The 22,138-nt window shown below is 45.2% G+C and overlaps 1 protein-coding gene across 1 annotated transcript; it reads right to left on the minus strand.

The window, feature by feature from the left end:
• Positions 1 to 14,831: 14,831 nt before the first annotated feature.
• Positions 14,832 to 18,216, minus strand: LOC123105335 (myosin-binding protein 7). Its single transcript, XM_044527392.1, has 3 exons — positions 16,910 to 18,216; positions 15,338 to 15,381; positions 14,832 to 15,248 (listed from the first exon to the last, which is right to left on the minus strand). Exons 1-3 carry the CDS (start codon positions 17,858 to 17,860, stop codon positions 15,146 to 15,148), a joined length of 1,098 nt encoding a protein of 365 aa, XP_044383327.1. The 5' UTR covers positions 17,861 to 18,216; the 3' UTR covers positions 14,832 to 15,145.
• Between the last annotated feature and the right edge of the window lie 3,922 nt (positions 18,217 to 22,138).

Here is a 22,138-nt window from a genome sequence, read left to right on the forward strand (position 1 = left end):
TCCGCTCCTACGATTTTTCTCTACTTTTCCTATGATGAACCAAAGAGGCCCTAAATCCTGGAACACCATGAAAGCGCTTGTGCATCTGCTGGGAACATGCTTAATTTGCAAGTGTCAACCGAGAGGAAAGCAAAGTGGCACCTTGCGAGGCGACCAAAGAACACCTAGTACGTACGTAGCAGAGAAGTCTTTAGGACCGAGCATGTTTGGCCACCTCGATCGAACGAACCGTGAAGGCACGTTGATTATACACTATAATACTATCGATTAATCGATTAGTCAAAACGAAAAATAAGTAACCACTTCCAACCTACCCTCGCTTTCCACCCACAATGTCAACAGTCATCTGCCGTACTTGACCGGCGACTTTTCGCCTTGCACTCACACTCGCGCCCATCGCATGCCACTTCCTTCAATTCCTCTCATGCCGGCCGGCCAGGCCAGCCAGTATCTCGTCTCGACTCTCTTCTCCCCCACGCTCTATAAAACCTAGCGCCCCCTCCCAATCCATTGCCACGCCGTACCAAGCACACATAGAGAGTTAGAGACACAGCAGGCATCACACAGCTAGCTTCCTCTGCGACTAATCAAGCTACGTAAGCGCGAGCAGCATGACGGCGATGACTATGGCCGGCGCGTCGTCTCCCACCAAGAAAAGCGGCCTCCGGGGGCCGCGGCCGCAGCCGCTGAAGATGGCGTCGGCGCCGCCGTCCTCCAGGCCGTTGACCAAGAAGGCCCACGGTGGCGGTGCGCCGGTGATCGTCTACGAGCACACGCCCAAGGTCGTGCACGCGCGGCCGCACGAGTTCATGACCGTCGTGCAGCGGCTGACCGGCAAGCCGGCGCCGGCTCCGGCGCTGTTCCCTGGATACGATGTTCCCGTGGCGCCTATGGACGAGGGAGCTGGAGTAGGAGACCCGCTGCTGCTCACCCTCGGGCACGGGCAGCATCCGCCCATGGCGGCCGGGCAGCTCATGTCCCCCGGCGGCTTCATCTTCTCCCCCAACACCATGCAGTCCATTCAGGAGCTCTGCTCAACCCCTTGCGCTAATTGATCAGCAAGCATATGCAGTTGATCTGCAGAGGTTGCTTACTACGGCAGGTACCAGCCTAGAAGATTACACATGCATACTCCTAGTACTGTATATGTAAATAGGACAAATCAGTTAGCCAGGCAGAGTTCGCGCTGTTCGTGTGAAATTTTCCACGAGGTCGATCCATCGATCGAGGGACTGAAATTTCGCACGCACAGCACAGCAGCTTCTTGATACAGTTTTTATACAATTCTTATACAGTTACGCACAACATCTGTACATCGGCTCCTCTGCAGTTGAGTAAAAACTGTACGGGTGCTGTAGCTGCCCATATCCACCATCTATTACAATCTGATGGCTCTCCTGTCTCCTTCCTTCTCCTCAGTCTTAGCAGCAATGGAACAGCGATGACGGCCACCGGAAGCACCCTGGTAAGGAAGTGGCAGTCCACACCGACAGTTTTGTCTGCACTGCTGTCGTCCGTAGGCCCTCGGTTCCATCTAGTTCCACGATCACGATGTTTACGAATCCCCGCTCCCAGAGGCGACGCCCACTTTTGCCTTCCCGGACACCTTGTCTATAAGACCTTCGCCGCCGCCGCCGCTGCCGTGCGCGCTATGCATGCCGACCGTCTGGAGAGCCTCTCAGCCACCAAGAACGCCGCGTGGTCGTCGTGTACAACAAGGTAAATCCTCCGCAGTGGTCGAGGGAGCGTGGCTGGGAACGAGTTGTGGCAAGGGGGTGGCGTGGACACCGCCGACCTGATCATGAACATGTGAGGCGCGCTCAAGGGCGAGTTCATTGACGCACCCGTACAGTTTTGCGGGAAGACCGTGCACTTCCGGCGTCCATCGTCGTCATTGCTCCATTGCTGCAAAGAGCAAGAAGGAGCAAAGAGCGAGGAGGATGAAGGAGACAGGAAACAGTTGTACAATGCAGGAGACTGTCGGTGTGGACTGCCACTTCCTTACCAGGGTGCTTCCGGTGACCGTCATCGACGTTCCATTGCTGCTAAGACTGAGGAGAAGGAAGGAGACAGGAGAGCCATCAGATTGTAATAGATGGTGGATATGGGCAGCTACAGCACCCGTACAGTTTTTACTCAACTGCAGAGGAGCCGAACCCATCGTTGTTCCATTTGACCTTTTCCATGCATGTGCTCACGGTTTGACATCAGAACGGCGACAATGAACGGCCGGCCCGCGCAAGTTTTCCGCCATTCGTTGTGACCATTTGTACGCATGCGTCCATGTCAATTAGGTAGACGACGATCTACTCCTTCTCCAATACATTTATGAATGCTTGACTTTTTAGAGGATTTTACATTCTAGGGCCCGGTTGCATCTTTCAGCGGCAGCAGCAGCCGATTTGTACTCCCTTCGTAAAGAAATATAAAAGCATTTAGATCACTAAAGTAGTGATCTAAACGCTTTTATATTAGCCTAAAATCTAAAAAGCGGCCAGCCACAATTTTGATAAACCGAGCGGCCGGTTCCTGGCCACTCGCTTTTGTGCGTACGTAGTCCAAGTGTCACTTGGTCTGAATCGTATAGAATTGTTTTGAATTGTTGCGTTCTCACATAGTGGACCAAGGAATATAATTAGAAGGAAAGATAGCATGTGATGTCCATTCTCTCTCTTCACATGTGACTGATTTAGCTACCTTTTACAACAATTCAAAAGGTCATAACCTTTTAATCGCGCGTCGGAATTCAGATCCGTTTTCACCGTTGGAACCTTCGCAGCGAGATCTTCGAAATTAGATCCCGCATGGGGTATGTTTCGATGAATTTTTATGCCAACTTTTGATGCTATATGGTGCAACTTTAGTATTGCGTTGTGCAATTTTTGTACTACATGGTGTAACTTTTTTTAAAACAAAATTTTGGAGCTGCATAATTCAACTTCCTATGTGGTTGCAACCTAGCAACCATGACAACCTGATTTGCAACTAGTCTATTGATCTGGTCAACTACCTAGTAGTAGATATGCAATCACGACAACTTTTGATGTTTAGTTGCACACACATTGATATTTAGTTGTCAGGACACTAGTTGCTTGTTGGCTTGTAATTTAGTCTAGTTGCACACATGTTGATGTTTAGTTGGCAGAACACTAGTTGCACACACATTGATATTTAGTTGTCAGGACACTAGTTGCTTGTTGGCTTGTAATTTAGTCTAATTGCACATATATTGATGTTTAGTTGGCAGGACACTAGTTGCACACGCATATACTCAGTTGTCGCGGCAATATAGTCTAGTTGCACACACATTGGTGTTTAGTTGGCAGGACTATTTGACACATATATGCTCAGTTGGCCCGGCAATCTAGTCTAGTTGCGCACACATTGATATTTAGTTGGCAGGACACTAGTTGCACACATATGCTCAGTTGATGCGGTAATGTAGTCTAGTTGCACACACATTAATATTTAGTTGGCAGGACTATTGGCACACACATATGCTCAGTTGACGCGGTAATCTAGTCTAGTTGCACACACATTGATGTTTAGTTGGCAGAAAGACTAGTTCGTCGAAACATCCTCATGCGGGATCTATTTTTGAAGAACACATCGCGATGGTTTCAATGGTGAAAACGGATCTAAATTTCGACATGTGGTTTAGAAGATATGTCTTTTATAATTTTGAAAACCAAAAAATAATGCACAAGGGACAGACATGAGGAACATTAATTCAATAACATGCAGGTATCCATCACGTAAAAAGATACTACATATGATAGAAACTAGACGTGTTGCCTTTTTCTGGACCAGGCGACAGGCACTTACCCTTTTTTAGCCGGCCGCTCGCGAGCGCTAACGAGCCGCCGGCCGCCAGCTAGACGCGCCTTTGTATACTACGCAGTTTGAATTAATTCTGCTGGTTCGAACGGGATGTTGGATGCCTTGCTTGGCCCTGAAATTCAGTTACAGACAGAAGCTGCTATATAGTATTTTGCACGTACTGCTGAGTATATATTTATCTATACACAAATCTAAGGGCACGCATTCAGGTGTGAGAGGCAACAGCACTGCAGTCCAGAAGGGGAAACGACTTTTTTCAAACAGTCCCATATTCTTCTTTTTCTTTTCAAGAATAGAAAGGCAATGCTCCTGGCATCTGAATTTTTGGATGCATATGACCATATTTTCATTAAAATGAAGCCAATCATCTAGGCCGAACTAATCTGCCATCTACTCGAGACGATGAGGTTAGGGTTTGTCGTTATGTGTGGCAAAGTTTGGTGTTAGGTGATTCAGATTTATGCGAGGGTTTTAACGGCTATGCAACCGTTCAACAGTGATGACTGATGCTTCAGGGCGCTGGTCCTTAAAGCATATGCTAGAAAAAAGTCTTGATGACCCACAAGTATACGTGATTAATCGTAGTCCTTTAGATAAGTAAGAACGTCGAATCCAACGAAGAGCAGAAAGAATTAACAAACGGTTTTCAGCAACGTATTCTCTACTAGTACTGTAAACAGAGGCAGAGGCCGAAAAAATTCTAAGGTGTGGCGACACGCTGCACTGTTGCCTGCCGGACGTGACCCGTGAAGGAGGCGGAGCTGGGCAACTGGCTACCGTCGCGCTGCTCACGCCGTCGCTCCCTACTGCCGCCTGCTAGGCCCCGACCGCAGCCCTTCATGCTTGCTCGATGCCTCGACGCCTAGCCCGCGGCCGCCGTCGGCCGTCTCGTGGTCCGCCTCCTCCGTGCCTTCCTAGCCGCCGTCGCGCTAGGAAACAAAGAGAAAAACGTGGAGATTTCGCTGGGGTTGTTGCGTGTGCTGGAGTGCGTCTCGGGCCGGTGGGTGCCTTCGTGCGGTCTGGGGCGATCAGCTCAGTAGTTTAAGGCCTCATGGGCCTGCGTCTGGGTGGCCCATTCCAGCAATTATCAGCGATACAACGAGTCAACGAGGCAACCAACGGAATTATCAGTTGAACAGTATTCGTTACAAAGATCATTCCAACTCCTCAGATTGCGACAAGTGACGCACATGCAGTGCGCCATTTGTCGCAACCTCGGAGTTTTCCCTTTTTTCGTAGATTCGTTTATTCAAAATGTTTTATCTTTGAAACCGTGCGTTCAAATCTTAAACCGTTTTCACCGTTAGATTCCTTGCGTCAAGATCTTCGAAATTAGATCACATGTTGATAGGTTTTGACAAATTTCTTTTTCAAGAAAAAAATGGACAAACAACCGAACTAAGAGCACGGGTCTTTTCCTTTCCGAAAGAGGCACGCCCGTGCTTCTCACGAAATCACAACTGTGCCTCTCGCGGAAGCAAAACCGTAACTCTCGCGGAAGGAAAATAAAAGAGAAAACGTGTTTTTTTTCGTTTCCAAGGAGGCACGGCCGTGACTCTCGCAAAAGCACACCCGTGCCTCTCGCAGAAGCAAAACCGTGACTCTCACGAAAGAAAGAAAAACAGAAAACGTGTTTTTTCCGTTTCCAAGAGGCACGGCTGTGACTCTCGCGAAAGCACACCCATGCCTCTCGTGAAAGCAAAACCATGACTCTCGCGAAAGGAAAAGAAAATAGAAAATGTGTTTTTTTCGTTCCGAGAGGCACGACCGTGGCTCTTGCGAAAGCACAACCGTGCCTCTCGGAAACGAAAAAAAACGTGTTTTCTGGGTTTTTTTTTTGTTTCCGAGAGGCACGGCCGTGACTCTCGCGAAAGCAAAACCGTGCTTCTCGGGAAAGCAAAATCGTACCTCTCACGAAAGCAAAATCGCGACTCTCGTGAAAGAAAAAAAGAGAAAACGTGTTTTTTCATGCAAAAAAATCTAATTTTTTTGTTGAAAAGCTAAGAAGACCGGTGGAAAACCAAAACGTCGAAAAACCCCTGAAAAACCCGTTTAAATAGCCGAAAACGCGTGTGGAAAAATAAAAAAAATCCGAAGGGAACGCCCAGAGCGCGACACGTGCCAAATGGCTGAGAGCGCGCCAAGTGGCGCTGATCGTTGCGAGGCTCCCGAAGGAGCGCGCGTTAACTAGTGGCTCCCAACAACCAACGAGCGTACCCGATTACACGTTATCCGTAGGTATATTACTATTATTTTTGCACCGCATCAAGGTATGGCGGCTGCCACCCCTCGCCCACCGGGGTCCTCCGCCAGTGACTGTAAATACTAATTACAGATAGTTTGATAGTACGATAATTCGTGGCAACTGGCAAGTAACAAAAGTAACAAAGGTGTAAAAAGGTGGCCCAATCCTTTTGTAGCAAAGGACAAGATAAAAGTACTTCTTATAATGAGCAAAACATTCTCAAGGACACATGGGAATATTGTCTAGTTAATTTTCATGATGTTTTAGTTGATTCATGTTCCCTATTATGATAATTTAATATGTTGGTGGACCGATGCTAGGGTGTTGTTCTTAATTGAACAAAAACCCTCTTATGATTACCTCCTCTCGCAAGCATCCGCAACTACGGAAGAAGAATTATGATACATCTAATCATAGCATGAAACATATGGATCTAAATCAGCCCCTTACGAAATAATGCATAAAACTAGGGTTTAAACCTCCGTCACTCTGGCAACCCATCATCTACTTATTACTCCCCAATGCCTTTACCCTAGGCCCAAGCATGATGAAGTGTCATGTAGTCGACGTTCACACAACACCACTAGAGGAAGAACAACATACACATCATCAAAATATTAAACAAATACCAACTTCACATGATTAGTTATAACAAGACTTCTCACATGCCCTGAAGAACAAACTGTCAGTGTCAAAACCGATGGATCTCGGGTAGGGGGTCCCAAGCTGTGGATCTCGGATCGATGGTAACAGGAAGAAGGTAGTCGATGTTTACCCAAGTTCGGGCCCTCTTGATGGGGGCAAAACCCTGCGTCCTACTCTTGTTAATATTGATGATGATGTATCGAGTACAGAGTTGATCTACCTCGAGATCGTAAGTTGTGGTTTAACCCTAGGGGTACGATGATTGTCATCCTGGTCTATCGACTAGCCTGTCCTCGGCTTATATAATGTACCGGAGGCTTAGGATAACAAGAGTCCTAGTCAGCTACGTCGGTGGAGAGGAGTCCTTGTCTTGATGACCAAGTCTTGTGGAATCTTCCTCGTATATGTCATGAGATGTCTGAAGTGGCCCATTAGTGAACCGCCGTGGGGTCCTCGGCCCGACCCACTTATTGGGAGACGACGTGGTGAGTACCCCCTAGTTCAGGACACTGTCAGTAGCCCCATGAACTGGTCTTCAAGTTAGGAATGCTCCTCGATTCTTTCAAACGGTTCTTCATCTTCAGTCGTCGGTTGAAAACTGGTTCAACAAATCTTCCCATCTTCTATCTTGAGGATTGCCGAGCTAAATCCTGCAGTGTTCACACGTCGAGCATCCAAGGAGCCTTTAAGTCTTCGACCTTTTATCAATGCCTTGTTTTTTTATGCCACACCTCGGGTTTGAAGTGTTTCCCATGCGGCGGTGTCCCTTTGTGTCCGAGCTCCAATGTCGGATTGCATTTGAGGTGTATTTTTGCAGCCGAGCTCATGTCGATCTGCATCTGAGATATCTATTTGCAGGCGAGCTCCCACACTGACCTGCATCCGAGATGTCTATTTTATGCCGAGCTCCAACGTCGATCTGCATCCGGAATGTCTATTTGCAGCCGAGCTCCAATGCCGATCTGCATCCGAGGTGTCATAAATTACCTCATTCTTGAAAAAAATGAAGGAATTCAGCCGAGCTTAATGTCGGAAATGCCCTCTATAGAGCCAGCCACTTGCATCTGAGCTTTATGCCGCACTGCTTCTGAGGTGGTGCACCACCTCGGTCTTGGGCTGCTTTTTTATGGATATATTTTTCTCGATTGGTGCAATTTATTCTCTGCCGAGGTATATAGCCAGTAGCCCTCAAGGTGTGTGTCCGCCTAAAATCCGAGATGCACCTGAAGGAAAATATGAAACCGCTGATCCCAGTAACCCCTGAGACTTAGGTCGATTCACGAAATCGGCCTAAGGATCAACTACTAGCTCGGCGGCATACACAAGAATGGAAATGCGGTGTGCATAGTCCTCGAGACTCAGGTTGGGTGCGGCCGACCAACCCAAGAATCGTAATCTCCTCGGAAACTATTTTGCATTTTGAATCTTCTGCATTGAATAGGCAATGCAGTAGCCCCCGAGCCACTGGTCGGGTGGCAAAACCATATCAAGGGATTGATGTAACCCGTTAATGGCTTTTAAGTGAGAAGCGTGAAGCCCAGTAGCCCCCGAGCCTTAATTTGGGAAAGGGTGGCTGACCTAAGGATCGATATCCAGAGTAAATTGACTTTAACTACAATTCATGTATATAGGGCCTAATGCGTTTTTCAAGATTGTCTTTGACTATTCATAAGATTAATATTATATGATATGTATAATATGAAAATTATATCATCGGAAGCTCCTTCCACATATGAATTTGACGATATGTTTTGTGTAACTGGCATGCCATATATTGTTGATCTAACATTTGGTCAAAGTTAGCCTTGAAAAACCGAATAGGCCCTATATATATGGATAGAGGGAGTATTCATGTTCAAGATCATATGAGCACAATATATGATTAAGGATCTAAACATATGATCTTCCACCAAATAAACCAACTAGCATCAACTACAAGGTGTAATCAACACTACTAGAAACTCACATGTACCAATCTGAGGTTTTGAGACAAAGATTGAATACAAGAGATGAACTGCAGTTTTAGATGAGATGGTGCTGGTGAAGATGTTGATGGAGATGAGTCCTCCCACGATAAGAGGAACATTCCTGATGTCGATGGCTTCGGTTTCTCCCTCTCGGAGGGAAGTATCCATATAGAAGAAGGAGGGCCACGGAGGCCTGCTGGTGGGCTCACAAGCTCACATGCTGCGCTCCAGGGGGTGCCACCTAAGCTTGTGTCTCACTAGTGGGTCCCCTCCTGGTATTTCTTATTTCAGTATTTTTATTAATTCTAAAATAAATCTTCATAAATTTTCAGGTCATTCGGAGCTCCAAAGAATAGCTATCTCTGTTGTAGCTCTTTTCAGGTCCAAAATTCCAGTTGCCGGCAATTTCCTTCTTCATATAAATATTGCATAATAAGAGAGAAAGGGCATTAGAATTGCATTGTCAAGTGAAATATTGACTCAAAAAATTATAAATAACAATAGAAAATCATGATGCAAAATGGACGTATTAGAAGTGTATGCTTCGCTCTGGTTGCTCTCTGAGAGTTGGTGGAATGGGTGGGGGTATATATAGGCAGCACCAAAAATCCAATCATTACACACCTTTATGCACTACTCTGTGGGGCCGGGTGAAACCACTCGGTGAGACCGATCGGTATAAAATATTTGAACTTTAGGCTTTTCAGCGAGACCGGGTGAAACCATTCAGTGGGGCCAAGACGTGATGACCTAAGCACTTTACACACTTCGGAACTTGAAATTGATATGAAATTTCTCATTGAATTTGAGTAGGCAGCAGAAGGTTGGCAAGTGCTCTTTGGTCGGGCCGAAGGGGCAACTCGGTGAGATAGAATAGCTAGGGTTTAGGTAGTGACTATGCCATGAGTAACTCGGTGAGTTCGGATGTGAGTGATTCGATGGGACCGATTTTGACTTAGACTTTTGAACATACTTGAATGTGAGAGTTTGACTAAGGTTTTGGGAGCTTGATCTCTAAGCACTTGAGCAGTTAGTCCATGATCACAACCTCATCCCCTTTTGATAGTATTGGCATACCTATGGACTCAATCTAATACTGGATCACTTGAATATAAAATGGAGTCTTGAGGCTTGGCCAACACATGTCATTAGCATCTTGAGGGCTTCCATTTCACATCCCAAAGTTGTGCCTAAGTTGAACTTATCCTGAAATATACTCAAGGAAAATATTAGACCAACAATATGTATGTTGACATGAATTACCAAAACCACCAAGGGAGTGGATGTGCTTTTAATCCCCCTTTTTTTGGTAATTTACGACAACATACATCAAAGCTTGAAATAATAGAAGTAAACAGGAAGTAAAATTTAAAGCTTTGAGGGACATGAGACATGTGGGATCTCCCCTTAGAATTTTGCATATTTTGAGTCTTTGCTTTTGGAATGCAAATATACAATTGATTAGGTATAGAGACTCTTCCATGTCACATGAATCTTGGTGGGGTGCGTCAGAGCAAAGGGACATGTCCTACCTGAAAACAAATATATACAGTAAGAAGGAATCAGGGCAATAAAGTGAAAGATGCACACATTAAACTTAAATACCAAGCAGAAATTCATAACGAGATAAACTTGTGAAAATAAGGCTAGAAAACACAACGATCTCACTTCATGAACGTAGATGGTTCTGCAATTTTAAAACCAAGATAGGGAAAACATGCATCAGAATGAGTATCACTTGTGAAAAGTGAGTACCACTTGTAAGGAATTTTTTTCTGTTCCCAAAGAATTTCAGCTGAAGAATATTCAATAAGATTTTTCTCCCCCTATATGATTTCTTCTCCCCCTGTATCATGAGACTTTTATTGGGATAGAGTAAGAGCTAAGGGAAAAATCTTGATAACATCAAATAACATATCCAATAGTATTTTCACCCCACTAGAAAACACATACATTTGACTCTACCCTCTTAGAGTATGCTTTGATGTACATATCTCTCTCTTGCAATAGATGGATTCTCTCCCGTTTTGACATAAGTGATACGTCTCCAACGTATCTATAATTTATGAAGTATTCATGCCATGTTTACAACAATTTTATATGATTTGATTAGAACTAACCCGGACTAACGTTGTTTTCAGCAGAACTACCGTGGTGTCATTTTTTGTGTAGAAATAAAAGTTCTTAGAATGGGCTGAAAATTTACGGTGATTTTTTATGGACGAAAAGAGACCCTTGAAGCACCGGAGTTGGGCCATAAAGTGACCGAGGAGGCCACAGGCCTAGCCCCCCCGACTCGTGGGCCCCTCGGGCACCCCCTTGATGTAAGACCGACGCCAGAAATTCTTATAAATACCAAAAAACCCCGAAAAGAACCCTAGATCGAAAGTTCTGCCGCCACAAGCCTCTGTAGCCACGAAAAACTAATCGGGAGCCCGTTGTGGCACCCTGTCGGAGGGGGAAATCATCACCGAAGGCCATCTTCATCATCCCCGCGGCCACCATGATGAGGAGGGAGTAGTTCACCCTCGGGGCTGAGGGTATGTACCAGTAGCTATGTGTTTGATCTCTCTCTCTCTCTCTCTCTCTCTCTCTCTCTCTCTCTCTCTCGTGTTCTTGATTTGGCACGATCTTGATGTATCGCGAGCTTTGTTACTATAGTTGGATCATATGGTGTTTCTCCATCTCTATCTTCTTGTGATGAATTGAGTTTTACCTTTGAGGTTTCACTATTATCGGACTGGATACTTTTATGGATTTGAGAATACTTGATGTATGTTTTGCACGGGATACCCGTGGTAAGAATGGGGTGTTCTATTGATTCACTTGATGTATGTTTTGGCACTCAACTAGCGGATTCCCGAGGTGACATTGGGGTAATCTATGCATATAGGGGTTGATGCACGTTTTCATCCTTATTTCTCTGGCAGAAATCTTTGGGCACTCTTTGAGGTTCTTTGTGTTGTATTGAATATTATGAATCTGAAGTTGGTTGATGCATATCGTATAATTGACCCACAAATACTTGTGGTGACATTCGAGCATCTAGGTGACATTAGGGTTGATTGATGTGTATCATATGGTGTTATTTTAGTACGAACTCTAGGGCTGTTTGTGACACTTATAGAAATAGTTCAAAAGATTGATCAGAAAGAATAACTTTGAGGTGGTTTCGTATCCTACAAGCAATTTCATCTTATGTTCTCCACGATAGGAACTTTGGAGTGACTCTTTGTCGCATGTTGAGGGATTTCAATATGATTTAATTATTTTATCATTGTTGAGAGACTTTGCACTAGTGAAAGTATGAACCCTAGGCCTTGTTTTCAAGCATTGTAATACCGTTTTTGCTCACTTTTGTTACTAGTTACCTTATTGTTTTTATATTTTCATATTACAAAAACCTATATATACTATCCATACTACACTTGTATCACCATCTTTTCGTCGAACTAGTGCACCTATATAATTTACCATTGTATTAGGTGTGTTGGGGGGACACAAGAGGTTTCTTGTATTTGGTTGCAGGGTTGTTTGAGAGAGACCATCTTCATCCTACGCTTTCCATGGATTGCTAAACCTTAGGTCATCCACTTGAGGAAAATTTGCTACTGTCGTATAAAACTCTGCGTTTGAAGGCCCAACACGAGTCTACAAGAAGAAAGGTTCCGTAGTAGACATCAATAAGCTTTGATGTGCATGTCTCTCCTCCTTTGACATAAATTTCCAAGAAGGGTTCATTCCTCTGATTTTATTTGTCAAACGGTAAGGACCATAGACTTGCACAAGAAGCATCATGATTATTTGGAGAGATTTGATAGAGGGTCACTGAGTAAATCAAGGAGAAAAATGGCAAACTTTCTCTTAGGTGTGCATTTCGGTTTCTCCAAGCAGAATCAATTGGATCCTACGATGGCTAGTCGGAGACAAGGAGATTTGCTTGGTTGTAGTAGAAGACTGTTAAACTTGGAGATGATTTCTTTGGTGTGACCATGATATATCATAAAAAGTTATTATTTGAGGAAAAATTATTCTTCTCCGAAACAACAGATTTGCATGTGTGCCAAACTGCCAATGCTTAATATTTTCAAACTGGGCATTTACACCAGACAAGTTATCTTAGTTACCGACATGATAAATTTTACCCACTCATTTTGAAACAGACTCTGGTTGGAACTGCTTAAGAGGAGTACCAGTTTAACGCTGTAAGACATGCTAGAGTAGTCCGGCACCTTCGAATGTTTCGTCTCTGGAGAATGCATCAAGATAAAAAAGTCTAATTGTTGGTGAAGCTATAGCTTAGATTACAGCTATTTTTCAGCCCTTTTCAGTTGTTGTGTTCTCGTGAATGAAATATTATATTATATCTAATGGGACATAAAACTTGCAGATCATGATACTCTGGTAGTCGAAAAAACTGGTGATATGGAAGAGTGCCTGGATCTTATCATTGAGCTCGAAAAAAGAGGAATAACAAATCCATGTACACTTGCTTATCAGGTCAATACGTCACGCGATGATACCCTGTGTGTCACATGAGCAACTTCAGTTATGTAGTGCCTATCATTAGCATAACATCAGTTTGGTCATTGCTTTGGTCGATTTGAGCAGCAAATAAACATGGTGGTTATTCTTGTTTGGATCGATGTCTATCCTTCTAAACTACTCCCTCCGTTCGAAAATATTTGTCATCAAAATGGATAAAAAAGAACGTATCTAGAACTAAAATACATCTAGTTGGGTGACTGTTTTGTATAAAAGAACCAGTTCTGCAAAATGTGGCGGTCACGTGTTGGCTTTGTCATGGAACTAAGTTTTTTTACGAGAACAGCAGGAGCTCTGCCTTTGCATTATAGTAGGAAAAGAGTGTACAACTCATACAACGCTGGGCCTAAGCCCCAAGTCTAGAAAATTGTCATATACACACAGGCGTACAGCCTACAAACCAGAAGAAAAGAGAGCTACGGGAGCCCTACATCACTCGCCAAGAGCAGCCATCCCTCTCATGGCCTCATTGAAACACCTGGTTTCCTCTCTGATAAGCCTCGTCAGCGCCAACGCCGTCAGCTCTTTTTGTTCAAAAACTAAGTTATCATACAAGTATTTCCATGTACACAAGCCATCCTGTGTTATCATACAAGTATCACGTGTTAGCAACTAAGTTATCACATGTTGCACACGAATGTACCCTGGAGGCGCTGATCATGGACCAATTAAACACGCTCACTTGGTTCTTCTTGACCAACATGTTCGAACTCCTTGTTAGTTTCATAAAATTTTCACCAAGTTGTCACTCTTGCTTTATTTTTGCTGTGTTTTAGTCCCGCGTATCAAAAACTTATTCCCTCGGTGGAATCATGATTATAACTGAAATGAATTTTCTAAACAGAATGCATATGCCGATCAAACGACTGGAAGTGTGCTCACAGTGTTCTCACGCTTATGCTTCATCCCGGGGCAGGTAAAGTATGTTGCAGAACAACTTGGCGATGTAACTTTGCAGTCAGAAGACATTCTACAGAGAACAAACAAGCATCACTGGGGCTTAGACAAATCAAGGATATGGAAGGCATTTCTGCTTTCGCCAGCAACGGCCCACTAAACACATCCACCGTGAAGAGTTGCTTGAACGGTGAAATCATGCTGACAGTGGATACAAGACTCACTTGCTTTATAAAAGCCAATGCTAGCTATCATCAAGTGATCTCATAACTTTCTTCTGAGCTATCATGCTACCATGTAATGGAATATATATAACGCTATATGTGTACCTAAGTATCCATTAAATTGGTTCTAAATCACTCAATTACATAGTATGAATGCTCGGCTCGCTCTTGCTTTTTGTGTCATGGGCGCAACAGGTTGTCTAGTGAGTATAAAACCCTGAAGGCAGCCTAGATATGACCGACATCATGCTCGCGTTGCATCATAAGTTTTTTAAAGAGAAATTAGATGGTTTTCCATAAGTTTTTTAAAGAAAAATTAGATGGTTTTCGAGAGCACAATGCTTGTTTTTGTGCTCGATTTAACGCGCTTCAGAGGAAGAGCTTCCTCGACCAGCAAATAATTCACATGGCCTATGTGATTAAGTCACGATGCTAGTTCAAGATCAAAAGAAGTACAAATCTGAAGAGTGAAGTACACAGCATTTACTTGCCGAGGAGGAGACGGAGACAGCACTGGAAACATCAGAGACTCCACAACTCACCGCACGTCAGTTAGCTCCAGATTACAAGCTATGCAAGCCTAGTAGTCTCAATAACACACTATACAGCAAGCTCAAAGCTTGAAAGCCAAAACTTACATCGCCAATACTGCGCTGTACTCAGCCAAAACGAAAAGAAACAGATCATCAAAGAATGCAATGCACGCGCAAAACAGAGTGGTAACCAATCGTCTGAAGTTCTGCATTTACATGTGTTTGGCTATGGGATGGCGGAGGCTGTGGTCATTGCTGTGGCCTATGCAGACGCCGCCATGGACTCAACGTGGTGGATCTGTCGAGGAGCAGCAGGAGGCCAAGGAACGTAGTTGACAAGCCAAACGTATACCTGTGGAGTAGTCATGGAAGCAGTTTAGGGTTGCATCAGCGCAAAGAAGGATAATCATAGGTTCAGAACGATCCATGGTATAGGACTACCTGGTAGTAGAGCTTCTTCTCCAAAAGATTACGGAGAGCAACCACTGCAGCAAAGATATCAGAAGTTATTAATTTCCCAAGGATGAGAACAGTGGCAATGTTATGGAACACCGAACTACTCAAGGGTGGACATGAAAATTCAGATGGAATTAGCAAAGGCAGTTCAAAAATAAACAAATACTCTGTATTATATAATGGTTTCCTTTTCCAAGTTTCAGCTCCAAATAACGTAACAGAAAAACAGAACAGACATATCATGCAACATATATTTTCAAGTGTCATTGTATCTCATTACTATCACGTCTAGATGAAAGGATAACAAGAAAAGGAGTTCAGTCTGTAGTTGTGAACAATTATTAGCTGAAGTATTGTTAGCATTTGACATAACTTTGGTACATGAGCTCTATTCACTTCACAAATTTGTTTATCAATAATCATCACAACCAATGAAAGCATTTTCATGTAAGGTAACTGTCGTTTAAAATTCAATTATTAATGACCATGCTGGATTACTACAAAGTGTATTATATGCATACAAGAGAGAAGAATATAATTGCTGCGGCACACCATTTAGGCATCTCAAGCAACAATTTTGTACTAAAAATATTGGGGATGGTATATTAACTTTGACCGAACACACACGATGATGATATAAAAAATATCTTGCAGTAATTTAATTTATCTAGTTCTATCTCCCACGCAGCCATACTTGCAAAATCCCATTTCATCTAGGCCACCACCAAAATCTTGCACTAAATATATTAATCAGATGCGATGCAATTCTGCAAATGTGCAACTCTCCAGTGTACTAAATTAGCACCTTAAGCACATAGTGCTAATGCACTCTCCCAAATGTACCAAGTAACTAGAAATGAATCCACCAAACGAGAAGTACTTCTATGCTCTCCTAAGAAGAGACACAAACTAAATCCTGAGCATTTCCAAATATAAATATATGCAGCCCAGTCACTAAATTGTCAACTCAAAGTTATAATAAACATCAAGTTTGTGTTAACAGCAAAGAGTACACAAGCTGATAATCACACCTCCAAAGCAAGCTCATGCACTCAGTCTAGCTGCAAATGTTGAAATCGCTTATAAACACATCATATGGCATCAACTTAACAAAGAAAGAACGGCAAATCATCAGCACCCTAAAAATAGTTCAGAGTACTAACTGGTGCCTTGATGCTTCAATTCAAAAGAAATCAAAAATTCATTTCAGTTTACAAAGTTTAACAAATGCCAAAATTCTGATTCTGTCCCTCACCCAGCCAAGATTTGCAACGCATTTCATCCGAGGCACAACCAAAATTTCCCAAACTAAATCCATTGATCACCGAGGCACAACCAAAGTTTCCCAAACTAAATCCATTAATCACATGCAATTCAATTAAGTTCCACAAAATGTGCTAATCTCCTAATTTAGTGTCAATATGCTGAAAGTCAGCACCGCTCACTCACAAAACCAATACACAATGAAACTACCAATGCACAGATGATTGCTTACCAATGCATAATGAGATTACCAGCTTACCAACAACAGTGACAATGATGAGAACTCGATTATACCTTGCAAATTCCTAATGCCGAGAATCTCTTGGCCGGGACAACAGCCTTGTTAACAATGCTTTTCCTCTCAGAGACCACTTCCCAGCAGAGTCGACGAGCCATCTCCCTTGCCATGACCAACTGTGCTCTCTCCGCCCGCAGCGCCGCAATCTCTCTATGCATTGCTGCTCTGTCCGCCTCCAGCGCCTCCACCCTCGCATACAAACCCCCTGCATTGCCGGCTACATCCCCCACGTACTCCCCCACCACGGCCACGGCCGCCATCTTCGGGCTCGCGCACCTAACATCCACCGTGTACTCGAACTCTTTCTCCACAGGGGTGGTGAACTGCTGTTGATCTTCATCATTGTCGTCAACCATGGCTTTCACCTCCATGCCAGCACTGACTAACAATTCGGCGCCGTCCCCCTCTGCCTCGGGGGTGACCAGGTCGATCTGGTCCGCGTGCCCGCGCTGCTCCTCGTAGAGCTCCTCGTCCTCCTCGTCGGAGAATGTGTCGGGGTCGATCCCGTGGGACTGGAGCCGCGAGTGGTAGGACGCGGCGAGGTCGGAGAGCGAGGCGAGCTCCTCCTGCACCTCGCGCTCGTGGTCGGCGCGGCCCTCGGCGTAGCGGCGGAACTGGCGGGCCTCCATCTGGGCCGCGGCCTTCTCCCGCTGCAGGCGCTCGATCATGAGCATGGCCTCGCTGGCCGCCGTCTCGGCCGAGGCCCGCTCGGCCTCCAGCTCGCCCTGCAGGCCCAGCGCTGACTCCTCCGCGGCCTCCTTCTCCATCGCCAGCCGCGCCGCGGCCGCCTCCAGCTCCTCCACCCGCCGGAGCAGCTCCGCCGCGCCCGCAGCCGCCCTCGGCGACGGCTCCGGGGACCCCGCGGGCGGCGGCCTCCGCTTCACCGACCGCCGCGACTCCTGCGGCGATGTGGAGGAGGAGGGGAGGGAGTCGGGGAGCTGGTCCATGGGGGCAGCATGTATGTGCCCCGCGGGATCCGCCGATCCCCAGCCCCGGATCCCGGCCGCCGCCGCCGGCGGCGTCAGCGCGGCCGCCGTGGGTGGGACCGGACGGCCGGCGAAGGTTCCTTTCGGCGGGGAGGGGAAAGGCGGGCAGTGGTGGGGTGGCGTGAGTTGGACGGGACGTGAGCTGAGCTGAGCTAGGCTGGAAGAGGCCAGCGGCAGCGACAGTGCTCAATAATTCATCCGATCGACCGGAAATGATCCGGATAGTGGTACGATTAGATTAAGGGAGTTGGGAATAAACGGGTGGGCATCATCATCACATCGCGACGGTGAGCTTTCCACGTCGCCCGCGCGGAAAGAAACCGTAAAAAGAATGAAGCAGCCGTCGCTCACGATTTGATTTGATTTGATTTGATCTAACATTTCCCTCGCGCGTTCGGGGAAGAACAGAGGAAGATAAAAGGCGCGCACTAGCTTTGTGTAGGTTGTGGGCATTGCCAACTTGTGGATTGTGTGGTGTTTTCCTCAGCTACAACAAAAAAGGAACTTCTCTCAGAAAAATAAACAACAAAAAAGGAACTTGGGAATTCTGTGATTCAGGGGCATACGGTCGTGCTGCTGCTACGTGCGCCGCCACTAACCGTGGGAATCGTGCAGGCGGGGTTCGTTGCCGATGTGCCGCCACTCCTGCGGATTTTTGTTACGTGCTGCGAGCTATCTGTCCTGGCTTGGCCTGGCCTGGCCTGGCCACACGATTTTTATTTTTTGTAGCGCGCCTTTTTTTTGCTCGTCGGAAGCAGGTGAGGTCGACGGGAAGAAATGGCACAGGCCGCGCCGCCGGCGGCTCACGGCGACTGACGTTTCCTGATCAGGCACCCCCGGTCAAGGTTGTGAAGAGCAGGGGTCAATGGTAAAAGAGGGACAGAGGTCAATGGCGTGGTCCGCTCCGTGGGACATAGCTCGTGGCGTCATTGGACGTGCACGTGAAACTTCAGCGAGATCGGCGGTGTCTTCAGCTTCCTCGTGGCATGTCTCGTCCTATTTTTGTCTGCAGAGCAAGTCCTAATCATGCACAGTGAGTGAGGTGTGGCCCTGTTTATATATACTTCACTCCTCATAGAAATGGATGTATCTAGAATTAAAGTACATCTAGATACATCCATATCTGCGACAAGAATTTGAAATGGAGGGAGTACCTGACATGATTATTGCCGAAGCAAACAAAGCGAGCTCAACATTGTCACTTCGTTAACAACTTATTTAGGATCAAAGCTTACCTTGGGCTGGTGGAGCCAATACGTTCAATTATCTTAGTAGACTGCACACATCCCTTGAGTATACGAACTCTGGGAATCATTCTTTATAAATATAGTGCAGTAAATGAAATAAATTAATATTGATCTACACAAATGTAACTACTGATAGCAATCGTACATGATTACTCCAGAAAAAAATGAAGAGACAAAAGCACATAAATTATACTATATTTCAACCACCACCGTTAGAGTACCTCAAAACACCCAGGAGCTTACACAGCATTACCACTCTTCACAAAAGATGACATCTAGCTATACTCGGTACTTAACCCACAGGCGACTCTGGTGGCAGTGCCGCCAACCCTCGTCTTCTATCCTCTGCTCCTCCTCTCTCTCGTCGCCGCCTAGGCAAAGCCCCTCGCGGTGGCTGGCGGCGGGGGTCCTTTTCCTCGCTAACCATGCCATGCATCACGTGATGCAGTAGCGTGCGAGAGATGCGACACTCGCGTGGATCGCCCTTGCGGCACAACGCGTGACCCATTAGCGTACCCAGCGTGTGTGCAAGGTGTGCCATGGCACACCCAGAAAAATTTGATTTTTTATTACCATATGATATTTAGGCCCAAATCAACCCAAGCCCAGCGTGGCAGCGCCCCAGCCCATGTACTCCCGAGCGAGGCAGCGAGCCATCGATACAGTCATCGCTCGTCGGCCAGGCAGAGCGCAGCCGCTGAAAGACCTAATCCAGCGCCCCCTGCCCCTCATCCCCATCCGGCCATCCCCGTCCCCATCCGGCCATCCCGCCGGGGTCGTCCGCCGGACCGCCGCTCCTTGCCTCCTTCCACCGAGAAGAGTCGCCGCTCTGCTCCCCTTCGAGCGCTCCTTGCCTGGCTGGTGATCTCCAGCCACCACGAGCCGCCGCCCGCCAGTCGCCGGACGTCCGAACTCCGTAGCTCGGTGGAGATGAGGAGCCGCTTCCCAAGCTCCTGAATGGCCCAATCCTCGCTGAATTCCTAGTTCCTGACGCCCTTTGGCCTTTGGGTGAGCTTCTGTCAATAGTACACTATATATCCATTCAGTTAATTTGCTGTCCTGAACTGCCAATTGATTCTTAATTTTGTGCATGAGGGATGATATTTGGTGCAGTGCATTATATTGAAGGGAATATGTTGCCAATTGAGTAGTAGTATTGTTCAATCTTAAAGTTGTGCTTGTACTAAGCTTTGCCTAGCTGTCTCTAATAGTTGTGTTTTTTTTGTAATTGTAGAACCAAAGATGAAGAGGAATGGTGACATTCAGTCCTTTTTTCGGAATTATGAGGCTGCTAAAAGAAGGAAGGTTGTAGCCGAAGAGCAACCTGAATATATGGTGTCAAATATTGAAGATGAAGCAGTCCATTCTCCACCTCCAGTCCATTCTGCAGAGATTGAATTTGATATTGAAGATGAAGCAGTCCATTCCAATGCAGAGATTGAAAGTGATAGTCAAGATGAAGCAGTCCATTCTCTGTGTGCAAGGCCATATAATATTCAATGGCTTCCTCCTGATTCAGGGGAGAGGATTCCTATTTTAGAGTATGATGTCGATGATCCAGATGAAGTTCAGAGACGATACATTGCAAAGCAAGCAGTCCAACCATATGCACACAACTTTCAAGTCAGGAAAATCTATGGTAAAAATCGACACTTCAACTTTGTTTGGTTTGAGACCTACAAATGGTTAGAATATAGTGTCAAATATGAGGCAACAATATAGTGTGTTATTTGTTCAAAGGAAAATCGAATGGGGGGCCTAGGGGTGATGCTTTTGTTAATGGTGGTTGGAAAAATTGGTATAAGCCCGATGCATTGGTTAAACATGTTGGTGGTATTAATAGCATTCACAACAAAGCTCAAGGGAAATATACTTTATTTGTGGCACCCCAACCATCAATTGATAACATTATGGTGAGGGTGGATAAAGAGGATTTGCGTATGTACAAGGCTAGGCTGACTTATTCACTTAGATGCTTGAGGTTTCTTTTGAACCAAGGATTGGCATTTCATGGACATGATAGAGTTAAGAATATAGCAATAGGGGGAACTTTCTTGAACTTCTTAAATGGCTTTCGGAAAATGATGAAGAAGTTAATAAACTTGTTTTGAACAATGCTCCTGGGAATTGCATCTTGACTAGTCCAAAGATACAAAATCAAATAATTGAATGTTGTGCGGCGCAAACAACTAAAAGAATTATTGAAGATATTGATGACGACCTCTATGCAATCCTAGCTGATGAGTCTAGTGATGCATCTCATAAAGAACAACTTGCTCTCTGCATACGATTTGTTGACAAATCGGGAAGAGGATGTGAGAGGTTCCTTGGAGTTGTTCAGGTTGCCAATACAACTTGATTGTCACTTAAGGAAGCAATTCAAACTTTGCTTAAAGATCATCATTTGACTCCTAGTAAAATACGCGGGCAAGGATATGATGGGGCTAGCAACATGAAAGGGGAGATTAAAGGGTTGAAAACATTGATCATGAAAGAGTCACCCTCTGCCTATTACATCCATTATTTTACACATCAACTTCAGTTGGTTCTTATAGCTATGGCAAAGGACAACGAACCATGTTTGTGGTTCTTTGATCATGTTTCTTACTTGCTCAATATTGTTGGAGTTTCTTGTAAGCGCCATGATATGCTTCAAGATGTTAGAGCTCAAAAGGTGTTGGAAGCACTTGAAATGGGTGAGATTGAAAGTGGAAGTGGGCTAAATCAAGAGATGGGACTAGCTAGACCCGGCGATACTCGTTGGGGTTCTCATTTTAAAACCATTATGCACATTGTTAGCATGTATTCCACAATCCTTGAAGTACTTGATGCTATTGGAAAAGATCCTTCACAAAAAAGTGAGTGGACAAGAATACGTGGAGTTGCTCAAGCCTTTGAATAATTTGACTTTGTTTTCAATCTTCACTTGATGCTTGTTATTCTTGGCTATACAAATGAGTTGTCCAAATCTTTGCAAAAGAGAGATCAAGAT

This window comes from Triticum aestivum, chromosome 5A (genome assembly GCF_018294505.1).
Source record: "Triticum aestivum cultivar Chinese Spring chromosome 5A, IWGSC CS RefSeq v2.1, whole genome shotgun sequence".
In the NCBI taxonomy this organism is placed as follows: Eukaryota; Viridiplantae; Streptophyta; class Magnoliopsida; order Poales; family Poaceae; genus Triticum; species Triticum aestivum.